General features: G+C 36.1%; 1 protein-coding gene across 2 annotated transcripts in view; it reads right to left on the reverse strand.

Moving 5' to 3' along the window:
* Positions 1-17,442, reverse strand: part of LOC125240737 (protein Wnt-11-like) — a 52,962-nt gene extending 35,520 nt beyond the window's left edge. For both annotated transcript variants that reach the window (XM_048148785.1, XM_048148784.1), the window contains exon 1: positions 17,080-17,442. In XM_048148785.1, the coding sequence (XP_048004742.1) occupies positions 17,080-17,153 (74 nt within the window). In that variant the 5' untranslated portion in view covers positions 17,154-17,442. The remainder of the gene's footprint in view (positions 1-17,079) is intronic.
* Positions 17,443-17,889: the final 447 nt, after the last annotated feature.

Here is a 17,889-nt window from a genome sequence, read left to right on the forward strand (position 1 = left end):
AGCTAAATGCATGCTGTTCCTTTAAAAACACAAAAATCACCATATGTATGCCTTTCAGATTTGAGGAGGTCCCTCGATTTCTCCAGGATTCCATCATCAGAACCATCAAGAGATTTTATAACGTACAATATAATATTTTCTCAAACATGCAATGAAATATTGTCTTTACGTTCCTTAAAATGGGATTTCATATTATTTTTTAGGCCTGCAAAGTAACTTTTTTTATAAAATATTGTCCTTTAGAGCATTTTTTATTTTATTTCATTGTATGTTTGAGAAAAGCGCTATACATGCCTCGGCGTGAAAACGGATTCCCGGCCTCGTATCCCTATCCGGTATATACCCACTTGGCCGGAAATCCTCATTTTCCCGGCCTCTGATGTAATGTACTATTTTATATATTAATGAAATAAAACTATAAAAAGATACATCCCTACGTTACAAAATCTTTACAGGGTTCGTGGTCAACGGGTGACTGAGGAAAATTACAATGTGTATAAACTACCCACATATACAAGAAAACTAAAGCTTTATGATCTTATTGCGTAAACTATCTTAAAAATCTACTACTTACGGTTAATTTACTTTTATGAACATACAATATATTACGTACCGATAAAAAGGAAATTGAAACCGTAGAATGACACTTCCGAGTGCACTCGCATGGATTATTCTGGGCTCAATCGGCTCCAAGTATCATGATTTATTCGAGGAGCTATTGTGGTTCCAGCGGCGTTTTGTTTATTCGTAGACCGTTGTCTGCGGCCACTAATGCACTAATAAATCACGTCCGTTAATACACGTGACATTTATTTTAGTTGTACTACAGCTATAGTTTTAAGTACTTTTGGCTTGTCCGAAGGGCAAGTGGCGAAGGAGGGCCGGGCGAGGACTTTGGTCGTGCTCTATCTTTTATCCTGGAGTGGATTCCTTAAGTAGCCGCAATGCAGTTAACAAGGAAGGAAGCTAGGCAATAGAAGTGGATCTCTTGGTGAGATGAGACGATATTATCGGGTGTGTAATGATTGGTATAACTTTTTTTGGTATAGTAACATTTGATATAACAACATTTGGTATATATTCAACGGATATAATCACTCATTTGACATAATTTACATTTGGTATAACCACAAAATATCTACTTTTATTTTGTATAATCATTATTTCGCATAACGCTTATTTATAATAACCGTTATATGGTATAACTATCTATTGATATACGACTAGTATAATATAACTAGTAAACAGTATAACGCATTTCATGAATTAATTTTATTCTTTTTTGAAGGGATCACAGTTCTAACCTAACCTAACCTACTTTTCTGATAGTAGTACATATGTTTAAGGGTCACAGTTCTAACCTAACCTATTTTTCTGGTAGCAGCGCGTTGTGTGTAGGGGTCACAGTTCTAACCTAATCTACTTTTCTGATATATGATGGATCTAATTTATTGTACTTACATTTTTTTTTTCATTCTAACTGTGCTTTAGAAAGAATTTGTTTTATACAATTTATTTATTATCGGAAATAGGCATTATACTCAAAGTATGTTATAATAAATGTTATTCGAAAAAATGATCATTATACTAAATAAGAATTATAAAATTTGTTAGTATATTATTGGTTGTTATATGATTCAATAATTATATCAAATGATCGTTATAACGACTAAAAATATATCAAAAAAAGTTATATCGATCGATACGCACCCGATATTATCACGTTAGTATTGGGTTGGTAAGAAAGTAATGAGCGATCGATTGAATTCCACATAAAATTTTTGAGAGAGTTCTAGAATCTTCTATGGTCGAAAGTATATAAAGGGCGAGTCGCACAGTTTCTCGTCAGTCATTCACTAGCTGTCGCCGAGCTAATATAAGGAAGAAAATGGACGAATTAAAAGTGCATGTAAGGCATTGCTTACTATATGAATTTCAGTCTGGCCATTCAGCCGCCGAAGCAGTGCGTAATATATGTCATCGTGTTGCTCCTGAAGTTGTGTCTGAGGCCACGGCGAAACGATGGTTCCAGCGGTTTCGTAGTGGCGACTTTTCATTATCAGATCAACCTAAGTCTGGTCGACCGGTGAAGATTGATGTAGCCAAATTAAAAACCTTAATTGAAGGAGATCCGAGGCTAACGAGTCGTACTCTTGCTACCGAGTTAGGCTGCTCTCATGTCACCATAGAAACACATTTACACGAGTTGGGAAAAAACTACAAATACAGTGTTTGGATACCGCACGAACTTGATAGAGATCAACTAAACCGCCGTGCCGATATCTGCATACAACTTCTGTCTTTTCGCCGCACATTCAACTGGTTGGACCATCTTATCACTGGAGATGAAAAATGGGTCTTATATATAAATCACACACGCAAACGTCAGTGGCTAGCTCCAAACGAAAAAGGAATAGAGGCACCAAAAACAGAGCCTCACCCGAAAAAAGTTATGCTGTCCGTTTGGTGGGATATTCATGGTATTATTCACTGGGAACTCCTACCAAGTGGAATGACTGTTACCGCATCAGTATACTGTAATCAGCTTGAAAATTTAAACCAAAAAATCTGTCAGAATCGTCCACAGCATGCTAAAGTTTTTTTCTTACACGACAATGCTCGCCCACACATTGCAAAAGTGACTCGGCTAAAGCTATTGGAGCTAGGTTGGAAAGTGATACCTCATCCAACGTACTCTCCAGACTTGGCACCTACGGATTACGCATTGTTCAGATCGCTAAGCAATGCCTTGAATGAAAAAAAGTTCGATGATCAAGCCCATCTACGACAGTACATACTACATAGCTGAGTTTTTTGAATCTAAACCTAAGAACTTCTTCGCCGATGCTATTCATTCTTTACCAGAACGATGGAGACAAGTAGGTAGTAGATAACGAAGGCCGTTATATTTTTGATAAATGATTAAAATAATAAATTAAATAAAAATTACAATATTGGTTATGATTCGCTCATTACTTTCTTACCAACCCAATAATAAAGATGACACACCAGCAATTATTAAGTACCCGGTAACAAAACGCTCGTTAATATAATTGATTGGATTATAGGTATATTAAATCCTTCCAAAAGACGTTGTTGGTCACAATTACGAAGAGGAAAACATAAAAAGGCAAAGGGATGAATTATAAATAGGTTGTAATTAAGTAAGCTTAGCTTAGTTGAAGCGCTTGAGCGAAGGGCGGGCGGGTGGAAAATCCGGGCATGACTCAGTCGCCGCGCCGCGACTGCATTCTCGGCATCGGCACCTTGGTGTAATTTAAATTTCATAAAATTATCATCAAATTTATTTCATCATGAAATATCATGATCGACAAACGTTCAATAGCGTAAAGCGGTCTTGAGCGGACTTTTTTGCTGTCGCTGCAGTATAATATGCATTAGAAAATAAAGTTCTGTCTAAAAACTGTAAAAAAGTTCTAAAATTTTAACATTTTACTCTTTAAATGTAATCACTGTAATCAGGAATATGCTGTTAAAATTAGTGTAGCTTTTGCCCGCGGCTTCACTCGCGTTAAATTCTAAAATTGCGGAATGCTTCATACAAACTTCCACCCCCCATTCTAGGGAAGTGGGGGGTTAGAAAGAGACAAAAAGTTGCCTATGTCACTCTCCATCCCTTCAACTATCTCGAATTAAAAAAACCGGCCAAGTGCGAGTCTGACTCGCCCATCGAGGATTCCGTATCCGTACAAATTTCAAAAGTTAAAGTAATATCATGTTTCTCATATAACTCGACTCGACTAGAAGTATAGGTACTAACAAATAGGATCGAGTATTATAGAGAGTTACTGTCGAAGTAAAATGTGTAATCACAGTGCATAGACTGCCATCTCTTCGCCACAAGGCTTAAAACTTCTGAACCTCAGTTTTGACCAGGGATCGGATACCGGTATTTTCAACCAAACCGGTTTTGGCTCTAGACGTCAAACCGAAAAAATAGTGTTCTTGTTTTCGGTTACCGGTTTTTAACCGGTTAATATGAGAGAACTGTTCTTCAGCAGATCTGTTTCTGTTGAACGAAATTAACCGGTTTCTACGTCAGAGATGTCAACGTCAGAGATACAACGACTCTTTTTCTCATTTGCAGGCAGCGAAACTTTGGTGCGAATGACAATTTTATGACGTCAAGCTACAAACTATTATGTTAAAAGTATCTTTGAAATGGACCTTATAGTCATGTATATAAGGCGTATCTTTCGGTGTAGGTAAATGCACTCCGATACGGTTCAATAATTTGGTCCGGTCAGTAATCTCTCTCCGTAGTCTAGCGGTCTGGGACATGGACTAGGAATATGGAGGTACCGGGTTCGATCCTCGTAGTGGGCAAGCTTTTTCCATGTTTGCATTTTATAATTTAGATTTTAAAATTTAATGTTGTTACACTGTGTAATGTGATTCCTAGTAGTTTTAAGGCTGCTTTCAAAAAAAAACGTCAAAAGAATGTAAAATTGATTGTTTTAGTCGGTAAATTTTCCAATTTCCGTTATCCAATAGATTTATTTAATTCAAGTTCCAGTTAGAGCATCTTATTATCTTGATTTTTATACTCACTAAATTAATTATGAATTTTTCTCTAATGCACGTTTAGAAAAACGCACATATAGAGCTGAATCAGTCGATCTTATTTGTAAAATTTCGAAAATTTTGAATATTAAAGCGGATAAATTTACAATTCGTAGATCCTGTACTACAATCTTTTCAGACTAGATTTTTATTTTAAGGTTTTGAAAAAGAGTAAACGAGCCTAAGGCGAATTCAATTTTTTAGGGTTCCGTAGTCAACTAGGAACCCTTATAGTTTCGCCATGTCTGTCTGTCCGTCCGTCCGTCCGCGGATAATCTCAGTAACTGTTAGCACTAGAAAGCTGAAATTTGGTACCAATATGTATATCAATCACGCCAACAAAGTGCAAAAATAAGAAATCGAAAAAAATGTTTTATTAGGGTACCCCCCCTACATGTAAAGTGGGGGCTGATATTTTTTTTCATTCCAACCCCAACGTGTGATATATTGTTGGATAGGTATTAAAAAATGAATACGGGTTTACTAAGATCGTTTTTTGATAATATTAATATTTTCGGAAATAATCGCTCCTAAAGAAAAAAAAAGTGCGTCCCCCCCCTCTAACTTTTGAACCATATGTTTAAAAAATATGAAAAAAATCACGTAAGTAGAACTTTATAAATACTTTCTAGGAAAATTGTTTTGAACTTGATAGGTTCAGTAGTTTTTGAGAAAAATACGGAAAACTACGGAACCCTACACTGAGCGTGGCCCGACACGCTCTTGGCCGGTTTTTTCAGAAATTACCTAAAATTAAGTGACAATTTCTTTGAAAATCTACATCACATCGAAGTAAGTTTTGTACTAAATTAATCTGCAACGTTTACTTAAATTGCTGTTATGCCTTAGTGATTATAAATTGCTATTATTGATTTTTGCCAATTTTTTGAAAACAAGCCTTCACCGGTACAATTATTACCACTTTTGAACATTTTCTCATATTTTGTTAGACCAAGTAGAAAAAGTCCTTTAATGTGACATATATTTGTAAACTACTCGCAAAGCCCTTTAATTTGATACCACACACGCTATGATCAAGCGCTCGGTTGCGATTTCACTATTTTTAACACGAAAGCCCTCTTAAGCAGATTATGTGACAAGTAAAACATTTCAAAAAAATTAACATTTACTTTTTTATGTGAAAATACATTCAAAAAGAGTAAAAAAACACAAAAAAATAAAAAAGTCATAGAATATTTTTTGTTTTTACATCAAAAATGCATGTGGTTATATCTTTCGGGTTATTCAGGCCCACGGTGTTTATTTTTTTTTTTGTACAATAAAATATGATTTTTTTTTTCATAATTTCGAGTTAAAATGTAATAAATGAATGAATATAACCTCTTTCTACCGAAGTCTCTGGCTAAAGGTATCAATTATTGCATTTAATGAGGAGGCACACTCAAAAGTTATGACAGATGGCGCCGTCCCGTCCTTCCATTGCACAGATGAAGAATTTCATACGTGAGAGAGAGAAGATGATATTTATTTTCTCTCTCTCACATATGAATGACAGTGACATGGCTAGACACTTGCACAGGCGCCGCCTGGTGGGATAACTTTTAGTAATTATGTTAATAATTACTCAATGTGGGATAAAATGTCAGTGTGCCTCCTCATTTAAGTCAATGTCTGACATACCGATTTATAACTTCACAATAAAAAGGTGCAATATCAGTGTATTGCTGGTTGAAGAGGCTGTTATAGATATGTAAATAAATTTATTGTCAATAAACTTCACGGAACGAAATAAATTCTGTTCATCTTGAATACAGGTAACCGAAATTGATTTGTTCTCTGTCAAAACGTTATTGTAGATTACCGGTTAATGACAGAACAGAAATTTGAACTGTTTACGAACAATATTAACCGATATTTTGAAACCCTGATCCCTGGTTTTGACAATTTGGTCCATATTCTTAGCTCGATATGTGTTAAAATGTCAAATATTAATATTAGCGCCATCTAGTCGAGCGTACCCCAAAGATGTAATGCCATCTAGGCCACCGTACCTTTTTCTGTATGGTAGGTACTGAGGTACGTTTTTTTCTTAGACTTTATCTGTCTATACGGAGTTATTAGGGTTTCGTACCAAAAAGGTACAACAGGAACCCTTATGGTGCGACTCTGTCCGTCTGTCTGTCCGTCTGTCACATTCCTAAATATCTCGAGAACTACTAATGCTATCAACTTGAAATTTGGAATAGTTGTGAACATTGTAAACCTCTACAAATAGAAAGTATAATTTTTATAAATATATTAATTTTAATTGTAGAAAATGGCCAAAATGAAAGGGGGGCAAACTGTAAATTTCAAGTTACTAGGTCAAGTTGGGTATCGTTGGAAAGAGCTCAAATTGAACGTAAATAAGCTATTTTTTATAATTTTTTTGTTGTGGAAAAAAAAAGAATTTTGAAGGAAAATGTAAAAAAAAATACCGTTCCCCCCCCCCTTATCTCCGAAGTTTACCAACGAAAAATTATGAAAATTTTAGTAAACATTGGTTTTATGCTATATATTACAGGAAAAATATAATCGTGTTTGTATTTTGAATACTTTTTTTAATTCACAAAAAACTTTTCAGATTTTTACTTTCAATTTACCCACCCTTGCGGATGTATATCGTACTTCAAATTAATACGAGATGTTACGTAAACCATCTTCTGTCCAATAAAGTAAAAACTGTTTAAATCGGTTAACATTATAAAGAATTATCCCTGAAAAACCAGGTCGCGCAAATTAGTTAGCAAATTGACCGGGAGATGGCGCTATACACTATAATACTCATTAGTGCCTATACTTTTGTCTTCTAGTCAAGTCATTAGAGTTATATGAAAATATGAGAATATTTTTACTAGGTAGTTTGAAAGAAAGTTTGTACGGAACCCTCGGTGGGTGAGTCTGACTCGCACTTGGCCGGTTTTTATATGTCTTTGGTACTAATGAGCATTATTGTGTATAGCGCCATCTCTCGGTGAACGGTGACATGGGTTTTTCAGGGATAATTATGTATGATGTTAACCGATTTCGATAGTAAATAACGTAATTTAAAAGATGTTTTACGTAAAATCTCGTATTATTTTGAAGTACGATATACATCTGAAAGGGTGGTGAAATTCAAAGTTCTGAAAAGTTTTTTGTCAGTTAAAAAAAAGTTTCCAAGATACATACACGATTTTATTTTTCCTGTAATATTTAGCGTAGTTAAAACCAATATTCCGTAAAAGTTTCATAATTTTTCGTTGGTAAACTTCGGAGATAATGGGTGGGGGGTATTTTTTTACATTTTCCTTCAAATTTCTTTTTTTCTCCACACAAAAATTTATAAAAAAATGGTTTATTTACGTTCAATTAAAGCTCTTTCTAACGACACCCCACTTGACCTAGTAACTTGAAGTTTACAGTTTACCCCTCCCCTTTCATTTCGGCCATTTTCTACGACTAAAATTATTAAATTAATAAAAATTATGCTTTCTATTTGTAGAGAATAACAATGTTCATAACTATGCCAAATTTAAAATTTATAGCATAAGTAATTCTCGAGATATTTAGTAATGTGACAGACGGACAGAGTCGCACCATAAGGGTTCCTTTTGTACCTTTTTGGTACGGAACCCTAAAAATCACGTAAATACGTCGCTCCATTTTGCCACGAAAGACGGACAAACAAACAGACACACACTTTCCCATTTATAACATTAGTATGGATTATTTTAAAATTTATTGTGATTTGTGGTACTTAAAATTTATTGTGATTTGTACTTGATACAACAGTGAATCCCTGAGAACTTTATTAAGTATTTTAGTTTTTATTAGGGTTCCGTTCCAGTAGACACTGATGATCATTCCGCTGGACGGCAAGGGCATGTTGGCAGTCCTTAAGAATACTGCATTGTGCCCACTTAGGTGTCTCACACAAGCGCGGATCGGTCGCGTGGTAAAGGCCTGGGGCCCCAGGGTCACGTGGTCTATTTGTATGGCCAACTTAGGCTCCAGGGGGGAGTCATGACCCCCATGACCCCCCCCCCCTGGATCCGCGCATGGTCTCACACGGCGTATTGGTCACATTTTCTAGGAGTCTGGAGTAATACCTATTCGGATTTCGGACGATGACGTCCTACTTGTCCTCCTACCGATATTTACTATAGAGTTAGAGCTCAAAACGTACAGCTTTCCAGTTAGGAGCAAACGGCAATCAGTCAGACTGTATAATTTTAAGTAAGACAATATTGATGTTGATCTTACCATATTTTAGTACAATATAATATATCCATAATTGTCGCATGTGTAGGGTAAGGTGGGCAACAGAGAACCAGTGGTACACAAGGAACCAACGGTTTTATTCGAAAATGCGACGTTGCCAAACTGCACTGCGAACATAGGCACGCGCCGCTAAGGTTCCCCCGCTCGCTCCCCAGTCGGCGGCCGGTCCGCGTTGAAATTGCACGTGTAGTGAAGTATTTTGTGATTTTGGACAAGAAAACAGAAAAAAATTAAGTATTTAGTTTTTTTATTTTCTCAGAATGTAGTTATGTTTGATTTATCTAATTAATCAGTTGTGCGGAGTGACTATTTCTCTATCTTTTTGACATTCACTGATGCGGCTTTCTTGTGCCGTTTATTTTTTACCGAATTTAAAAAGTGAAAATGTATATCTAGCACACATTGAACCACAAGGCTAGAGTACTCAATGAACCAGGAGGTTCTCTAGGTAATTCTCTAGTTAGCCTTTGGAAGGTCTATTTTGTACAACTTTTGCCATGTTTAAGAGTTAATATAAATATATCTAATATAACGTTACTATATAGTACAAAAATATATGATAATACATATATTATTTAAGTTTTTTGAAGTGCAAGACTTTATTTTTCATATAACGAAGAATATTGTGACGGTTACATTAGTAAACTACTCTTAGTTTAAATAAATAAGCATTTTTGACATTGTAAATGTTGTATTTATTAAATTGCCCCATATTTACCTAAATCAGTTTGTATATTTTGCAATTATTTATCAAAAACTATGCAATTATATAATGGTAGGTTCATTGTGTACTAGGCCGGTTCATTGAATACATAGTACCGGTTCAGTCTGTACCAGAGATTGTACACAATGAGCCATTGTTCATCTTTTAAAAAAACTAAAATATCTCGACTTCTATTCAGTTTTATTAAAAAATAATGATGAAAATTTAGAGCTAGATAAATAACAAATGCACTGAATAAAAAAAAATTGAATTTGGACCTATTATGACTGACTTATTAAGATTTAAATTTTTGGTGGCTCATTGTTGGCAACCTCACCCTACCTAATTAGTCATTTGTTGGTTGAAAAATAAGGACTATTTGGAGATTAGATGGACATGAAAAGGAGCCATCGATACGGATGAGCAAGTCATCAGCGGTGACAATAAAAGATAAACAGACGTCAGTTCGCGGTGAGGATGTGGGTAATTTATTGAATTTGTCAAGACAAAGTGAATGCAGCCGTAGTGTAAATAAAGAGCCCGCGGTGCGGATAAATTCGTGTCAGATCAAATGAATCGTGCGCCGCTTGTTGCGCTTATTGTGCAAGATGCTCTTTCCCCGAATAAAACATTAAACGCGACCAACTGGTATGACATACACGTACCTACACCTACGCTACTGATCTAACTCCGCGGAGATGTCCCATACTAGAATTATAGACTCGAGATATTATTCTTTTGAAATTACGAGTAGGTAGAAATTATGATTTGTACTAACGACATATTAATACTTTTTTTATTATACAGTATTTACACACACTTATACGGGCAAATCTCTTAACGGTGTGTAGTAATTAAAATAATAAATATGACATTAAAAATGTAATGACATAAATTTTACTTACAATTGTTTATTTTTTCCGTAGAAATTACGAATTCGGCCCTCAGTGTACTGCAAGACATAAATAGTCGTTGATACTATTCAAAGCTCATATCGCGTATGTAACTTAGTGAAAACCAGTAGGTAGAGGTAGGTATACTTACACGTTTTACGCAAAAAATAGTCTGGCTGATATAGAACGAAGGATAGAAATAAAACTGATGTGCCGACACAGAATATGAGAATATATAATAGTAGAAGTGCCGATAAATTATTATAAGTAACATAGTATACAGGTAGTAATGCTTTTTTTAATTAAGAAATACATAACTACTTATAAGACAGATTATAAAAACTAATTTAAAACTATACCTTAACTAAATTTAATATTCCTACTTATGCCATATGAATGGTTTGTTTTATTGTATTTAGTCGTAATTTGTTTCGTTTTCATTACAAACATACTCGTATTAAAAGTCTAATAAAATTGTATATAGTTGTGAAATATTTACGAGTAACAATAGGTAGGTAGATGGTCTACTATGTTATTTTTAGTATGTAGACATTTTATAAATTAATTTGAAAAGCCAATAAGCCAATGAATATAAGACGGTAGTTACCATAAAATACATTATACAATATTATTGCGACAAATAGGAACACAAGTTTTTAGCTACTACGAAATGTCGTACCACCGCACTGTCAGAGAAATCTGTGCCCAAACAACGCCATAAAATAAATCCAGTAAAGTGGCTCGTATTTCACCTTCGCTCGCAGGCATACCGCGAGCACGTAACCCGGATGAAAGAATTCAATAAAAATCACAATCGTAAAACTAAGACGGCATCCATATAAAAAAATACCTAAGAAAGCATTAAGAGCAGTCCCCTAATAATAGGCCCCGCCAGATGCACGGGACGGCCGCCTGGAAAAGTCACGATGGGAACTCGAGCGAGGGAAATCATTTTTTTCGGTCTACCACACACGGCCCTTGCTAACTCGGCGAAACTGAGCCCGCTCGTCTCACGGGAATCACTTACACAAAGGATATTATATTTTATGCTTACTTCGCCAAAAATATTACCTATTGAGTCCCGGTCCGGCAGAAATAGAAGTTATACCTAGAACTAAGCCTAAACGAGTAGACAGTGCCTCGTGAGCAATTGAGCATGCTTAGGGATCAACTAAGAAATGTACTTGTACATAAGCCGTAAGAACACGCACTAAAGTTACTAAGTGTTATTTTTATGGAAAATACAAGTATGTAATTGGTTGGGTAAACAATTTAATAAGACTAAGTATGTTCTAAAAAAACTTAAAATTGGATTTTTTTGTCTTTCGGGGCGATTTTTAGGGGTGCGTCTATTTATCCGTCTGCAATGTCACAGCCAATTTTCTCCAAAACTACTGAACCGATTAACTCGAAATTTGGCACACATATGTTAACCCAAAAATGGACATGTAATTTAAATTAAGGAAATTTAATTATAGGGGCCACTTTTGGGCGTAAAAGTGAAAATTATATTAAAATAAAGAGCTTTTCATAAGTATTTAAAAAAAAATTTAAATAATTTTTAGTCAAGCAATTTTCAAGTAGTTTAAGAAAATAGGCGAAAAATGTGCATGACTTAAGTGCTTTCAATAAAGGAGGCGCTTAAGCCCTTCTTGTGGTGTACGGAACCCTTAGAACGCGAGTACAAGTCGCACTTGGCCGATTTTTATTAATGAGGTAGGAGGCAAACCAGCAGACAGGTCGCCTGATGGTTAGCGATCACTGCCGCCTATTGACACCCGCAATACCAGAATAATTGGAGGTGCGTAGTCGGCCTTTAAGATGGGTGTACGCTCTTTTCTTGAAGGATTGTTGTTTTTAAGTATGCTCTATTGACATAATGTTCGGTACATGTAGTAAGTCCCTCCTAAAAAATATGTCCGATTAAAATGGACGGACGGACATGATCGATCGTGATGACAATATCGAGGTTCTCTTTTGTCATTTTGGCTACGGTAGGAGGTATAGGTACCCTAAAAATCAGGTAATACTGGCCTTCACATTTGGCCTGTTTAAACAATGACCAGTGCTTATTGGGAGTTAAATACGTTTATCACTAATTGTGAGTAGCAAGTAGCAAAACTATGAACTCGCAAAACCACCTGTGACAATGAGTAAAATGGAAATATGTGAAGGACACACTTCTCCTTATGACACACTTACCCGTATTGACCTTAAGTGCGAGTTGGTCACCGTACAAATGTAACTATTTTTAAGGTTCCGTACCAAAAAGGTACAAAAGGAACCCTTATGGCGCTGCTCTGTCCGTCTGTCCGTCTGTCACATTACTAAATATCTCGAAAACTACTTATGCTATCGGTATGAAATTTGGAACAGTTATGAACATTGTCAACTTCTACAAATTGAAGGTATTATTTTTTTGAATTAACTAATATAAATGATAGAAAATGGCCAAAATGAACTGTAAATGTCAAGTTACTAGGTTGGGGTATCGTTAGAAAGAGCTCAAAATGGTCTCGACGACCGGTCTGGCCTAGCGGGTAGTGACCCTTCCTGCTAAGCCGCGGTCCCGGGTTCGAATCCCGGTAAGGGCATTTATTTGTGTGATGAGCAACAGATATTTGTTCCTGAGTCATGGATGTTTTCTATGTATATAAGTATTTGTAGGTATATTAAATATATCGTTGTCTGAGTACCCACAACACAAGCTTTCTTGAGCTTACCGTGGGACTCTGTCGATCTGTGTAAGAATAAAAAAGAATTACGAAGGAAAATGTACAAAAAAATACTGAGCTACACATTACATGCCAATTGGTCGTTATAATGACATTGCTCTAAGTTAAATAGACTGCACCTTAACTCCAGCTGCTGCCCGGGGAGCATTATTGATGAATTCCTGGAGTGGGACGAGCTCACATTTCCCGCCGCGTTTCAGGGTGTAATCTCGGGCGAATGATTGCGGGTTGCAACTGAACAACGCCGCTCATTAGTGCAATGTACAATTAGGACGAGCGAGCGGACACGCGGGCGGCCGCCGTCGGGGCTCGTGTTACGGCTTATAGACTCACCTCGCCCGTCCGTTAACGACAATTGAGCTTGCGAAATGCGAGAATTTACATTGTTACACATGCCATTTTGCGGGAACGTGCGTAAACACAATTGTAACGTAGCAGTCTAGTCTGGGAGTCACCTGCCACTATAATGGGATTAAAACTGCAGCCTACGCTGCGACTCTACAAAGCTTTGTTTTGGCTCTTTTGCGGTGAAATTTGATTATAACAAAAAACCGTTGTGCTATTTCGGTCAAATGCGAGAAGACTATCGTCTTCAAAATCCTCGTTAAAATAAACAAATTATACACAAAGACTACAAATATGAAAAATGCTTCTAAAATCTATAATAACATAGTTATTTATTTATTTATTTATTATTTATTATAAAGGAAGTTATCGAAAAACTGTTTTTTATTTTAGAAAATATTTATGTATCCGAATATTAATATAAATATTTCGCGATTTTATAACTTTTGAACCGAGAGAGCAAGAAAAATATCTAGATAATTTAACTTAATTTGTAATAAATACTTTCCATGAAAATTATACTGAACATGGTCAATTTCGTCATTAAGTGTCGCATGTAGTGCTCATCTGAATATACTATGTGTTCTTAGTGAGATATATCCAAGAAAACATCTGTATCTATCTGTACTATTTCATATATTTGTTTTTTTGCATGATTGTTTTTGTATTATCTCTGTAAAATAAAAATAAATAAAATACAATCTTTTGCTTGTACACTTCATGTCCTACATTAAAGTATGGATCAGATCCATTCATTCTAAGTGGTCCAACACACATTAGGCATTAGAGACAAGCCATTAACAATCACCAAAGAATGATACCACTCTGTTAAAAAAGACGGCTGTAACTTGACGTTTAAATAGGTACTGCGGCTACTTGTCCCTTCAGTAACTCATTTCGCGAGTACAAAGTACTTAGTATATCTTAGTACCCCAAATGTCAAGTACCTAACTATCAACACCTATACTAGGCACCATGCTGCGACTTCAATTACCGCCCACTGCAGAAAAGTCGGTGAGTTTAGAACGCTATTAGACCCATTGCCTTTTCACGTTATCCGATCCGATATCGGATGTAGAAAGGACGTCAAAGGCAAAAATCGAAGATGCCGACGTTAATATATAGGATATCGGATATATCGGTCCTACATCCGATATCATCAGATCGAATAATGTGAAAACTACTGAAAACGCACTTAGTAAATTCCAATTCTACTTATACAACTGAAATGCCTAACAGAGGAGATACTATTGAACAATAAACATTAATAGGAATTTCAAAAATCAGCCCCTATGTACTACCGGGCGAATTCAATTGGTATGTAGAGGTATTTAGGTAAGTAACAAAAAATACAGGCGAATTCAATAGGTATGTTAGTATTAAGTACCAAAAAAACAGGCATAGCTGGTAAACGATTAAGTATTTCATATTCATACTTAACTATCTATGTATTTAGAATATTTTTACAAGTAAATATCTAAATAATATAAAAGGAGAACCTGACTGACTGACATATCAACGCACAGCCGAAACCGCTGGTAAGGTGACGGACCCAATCATGGATAGTTTAAGAAAAAAATTCGCCTGTTTTTGATATTTCACTGATAAATGTAAAAATTCTACCGCCAAGCGTGTTAAATCTTGAATGTCCTATCCTTCTTCTACATTTCAAGCGTATTGCAGAATAGATACTCCTATTGGTTTCTTCATAGTTAACAAATTAAAACTAGGTGTTTTTTCTCCAATTATGGACGGCAGTTCTCCAGTAATGGATCCCCCATTATGGACAGTGAAATAAGTTTAAAATTTTACTTTTAAAGCCAACTGATACGCAATTAGTCAATTTTATACACCATAAATACAATTAGTTTGGGTTATTTTAACATAGGATTGTTTCTTGTAAATTTTGGTTTTGTAAATTGTTCCTTGTCCATCATAGGAGGTAGGCAGTTTTTCGAGTCCAGTAATGGACACTCGCAAAATAACGGCATTTCTTTATATCTTTGGAGCAACAAACTAGTATGTTTTATACCTTATCTCATGCTTAATGCAGTAAGTAAAACGCATTCAAGATTACACCGTGCGTTATTTTTTTATTATTTTATACATGAACTCATCTCTCTTAGCAACATTACTAAGAATTCGTCTTGATATTTTTTTCAGTAAACTAGTGAATTTTATCTTGTCTCCAAATCCTTCAGAAATAACCGAATTAATTGAAACTTCAAAATTAAACAGCTCTACAACTCTAGTTTATGGTACATAGCCGTCAGTTTTTAGAAACTTATTTTAGATACTTATTTTTAAGGATTTGTGTTTTTTTGTCCATAATGGCATCACCGTCCATTATGGGGTATTGTACCTTAGGTACTAGCTAAAGATTCCCAATTTTGCACGTAGGTTTCTTATATAAAGGTGTAGAGGAGCATTAAGAACGGATTTTTTCAAAATTCAATTCAAAATGGGGGTCAAAAGATTGAATAATATTACTTTGCGTACGCGGGCGAAGCCGCGGGAAAAAGCTAGTTATATAGTAGGTATTTAATTATTAACTTTAGATGTAATAATAGTCGCAATGGCGATCAGAAGTCAAAATAAATGCAAGTCACTTTATAATACTGTGAATTTTCGCTTGGCAGGCAGGCTATGGTGATACAAGTAGGAACACAATCATGGTCGCGCGATAAATGGTATAACATCAGGCCGTCTCTTTCGTACTATTTGTAAGTGCGATAGGGGCGGCCTGATGTTTTATCGTTTATCGCGCGACCATGCTATCGGTGCAAATAAATAATAATTGTAAAAAATACTGCAAATAACTAAAAAAACAATGTATATGTATAATATACATATATCTGAGGAGAAGAGCCATACATATAACTAAACCCCAAAGATAAAGATGTTAATTTTTCAAATAGGCGGAGTAAAATGCGCTTATGAACGCCCAATAAGTACACCATCTCTAACTCTAGATACGCCTCTGCCCGAGAAAATTTAAGCCCCTCATTCCCTTTCAAGTACCTATCTATCCTATCTGCCTAATCAGCGTCTATATAAATGTACCTACCACAATATGTTGGTTATATGTAAGTTATGTTATACGTAACTAATCAAGCGACATGCTACAAATGATGTACAGGTATAAAGCAAAACCGACAAAAAACATGTAAATCAGGAACTCTGAATATATAATGCAATAATGACTACTAATTAAATATTTTGAAAAAAGTAGTTGGTATGTATGTACTTACCTGTAGAGTAGTGTTGCTCATCTTGCGTTGAAAACACTAAGGAATAACGTCCACCAACTTTATAGCATAAAATACTTACAATTTAATTGGCCACCAAATTGTCGGGCTGTCTCATCGTCTTAATATTAATATTAAAAATAAGTGTCACCGGTATCAGAGAAGGTAAATTAAGACACTCCTTCAAAACTGTATCTATGCATCAATAAATGATTTCAAAATAATATTATATAGAGTTTCAACCTTAAATAATTACTCTTATAGCTACACAATACATATTTAAAAAAAGAAAAGAATGTATTACTTACAGCCATCGAATCGCCTCCGTCGACTTCGGTAAAAACATAAACAAAAGAATCAAAAACACATTAAAAAAACGCATTACAAAACAAAATAGTGCACTTTTGCCATGAAACGCGAAGATGTATGACACTTATGTTAAAACATTTGGCGGGAAATATCGTAAAGTAGCGATCGGACCGCGACGACGGCAGTCGTGCCCGAGTGAGCCGTAGCTGCGTCCGCGACAGAATGCACTGGGTCGCGAGACCGCGGGAACACGGGAGCGCAGCCGTCCGGCGGTCAGCCGCGCGCCGCCGCCCGCTGTCGCCCGCGACTCGCGCCGCGCGGCCACTGCCCGGAGGATCACCCGCTCTCTCGCCCTACGCCGCGTCGCCGTCGCGCCGCTTGTTCGCCAGTGACCGGCGAATCACGCTCCCAGACTAATGCACCTATACGATACTCTAATAATCAAATCACATGTTGCATTGTAGCTATGCGCATTGAAGCAATTTATTATTTACTTACTGATTTGCGATTGCAGTTGCATCGCATGCATTAGGAGCGCAATACGGCGCAAGACGCATTACTGCTGGAAATGATGTTAGATAGTTTTGGTTATGGCTTTGTAGAATACCTACACAACTATGATTGTCTATATAGCCGGGTGAGACTTCTAGGCTGGTATTGTTCTTCTTTTCATCATACGCCCACAGTAAATGTGCACGCAGCGCAGGCGGAGCGGGAGTTATAGAAACATCGTGCTCCCTAGGGACTTATGAAATTTCTAATGCGAAATTTAACTTACATACTCTCTTTAGCAATATTCAAATTCCGCC

This window comes from Leguminivora glycinivorella, chromosome Z, assembly GCF_023078275.1.
Source record: "Leguminivora glycinivorella isolate SPB_JAAS2020 chromosome Z, LegGlyc_1.1, whole genome shotgun sequence".
Lineage (NCBI taxonomy): Eukaryota > Metazoa > Arthropoda > Insecta > Lepidoptera > Tortricidae > Leguminivora > Leguminivora glycinivorella.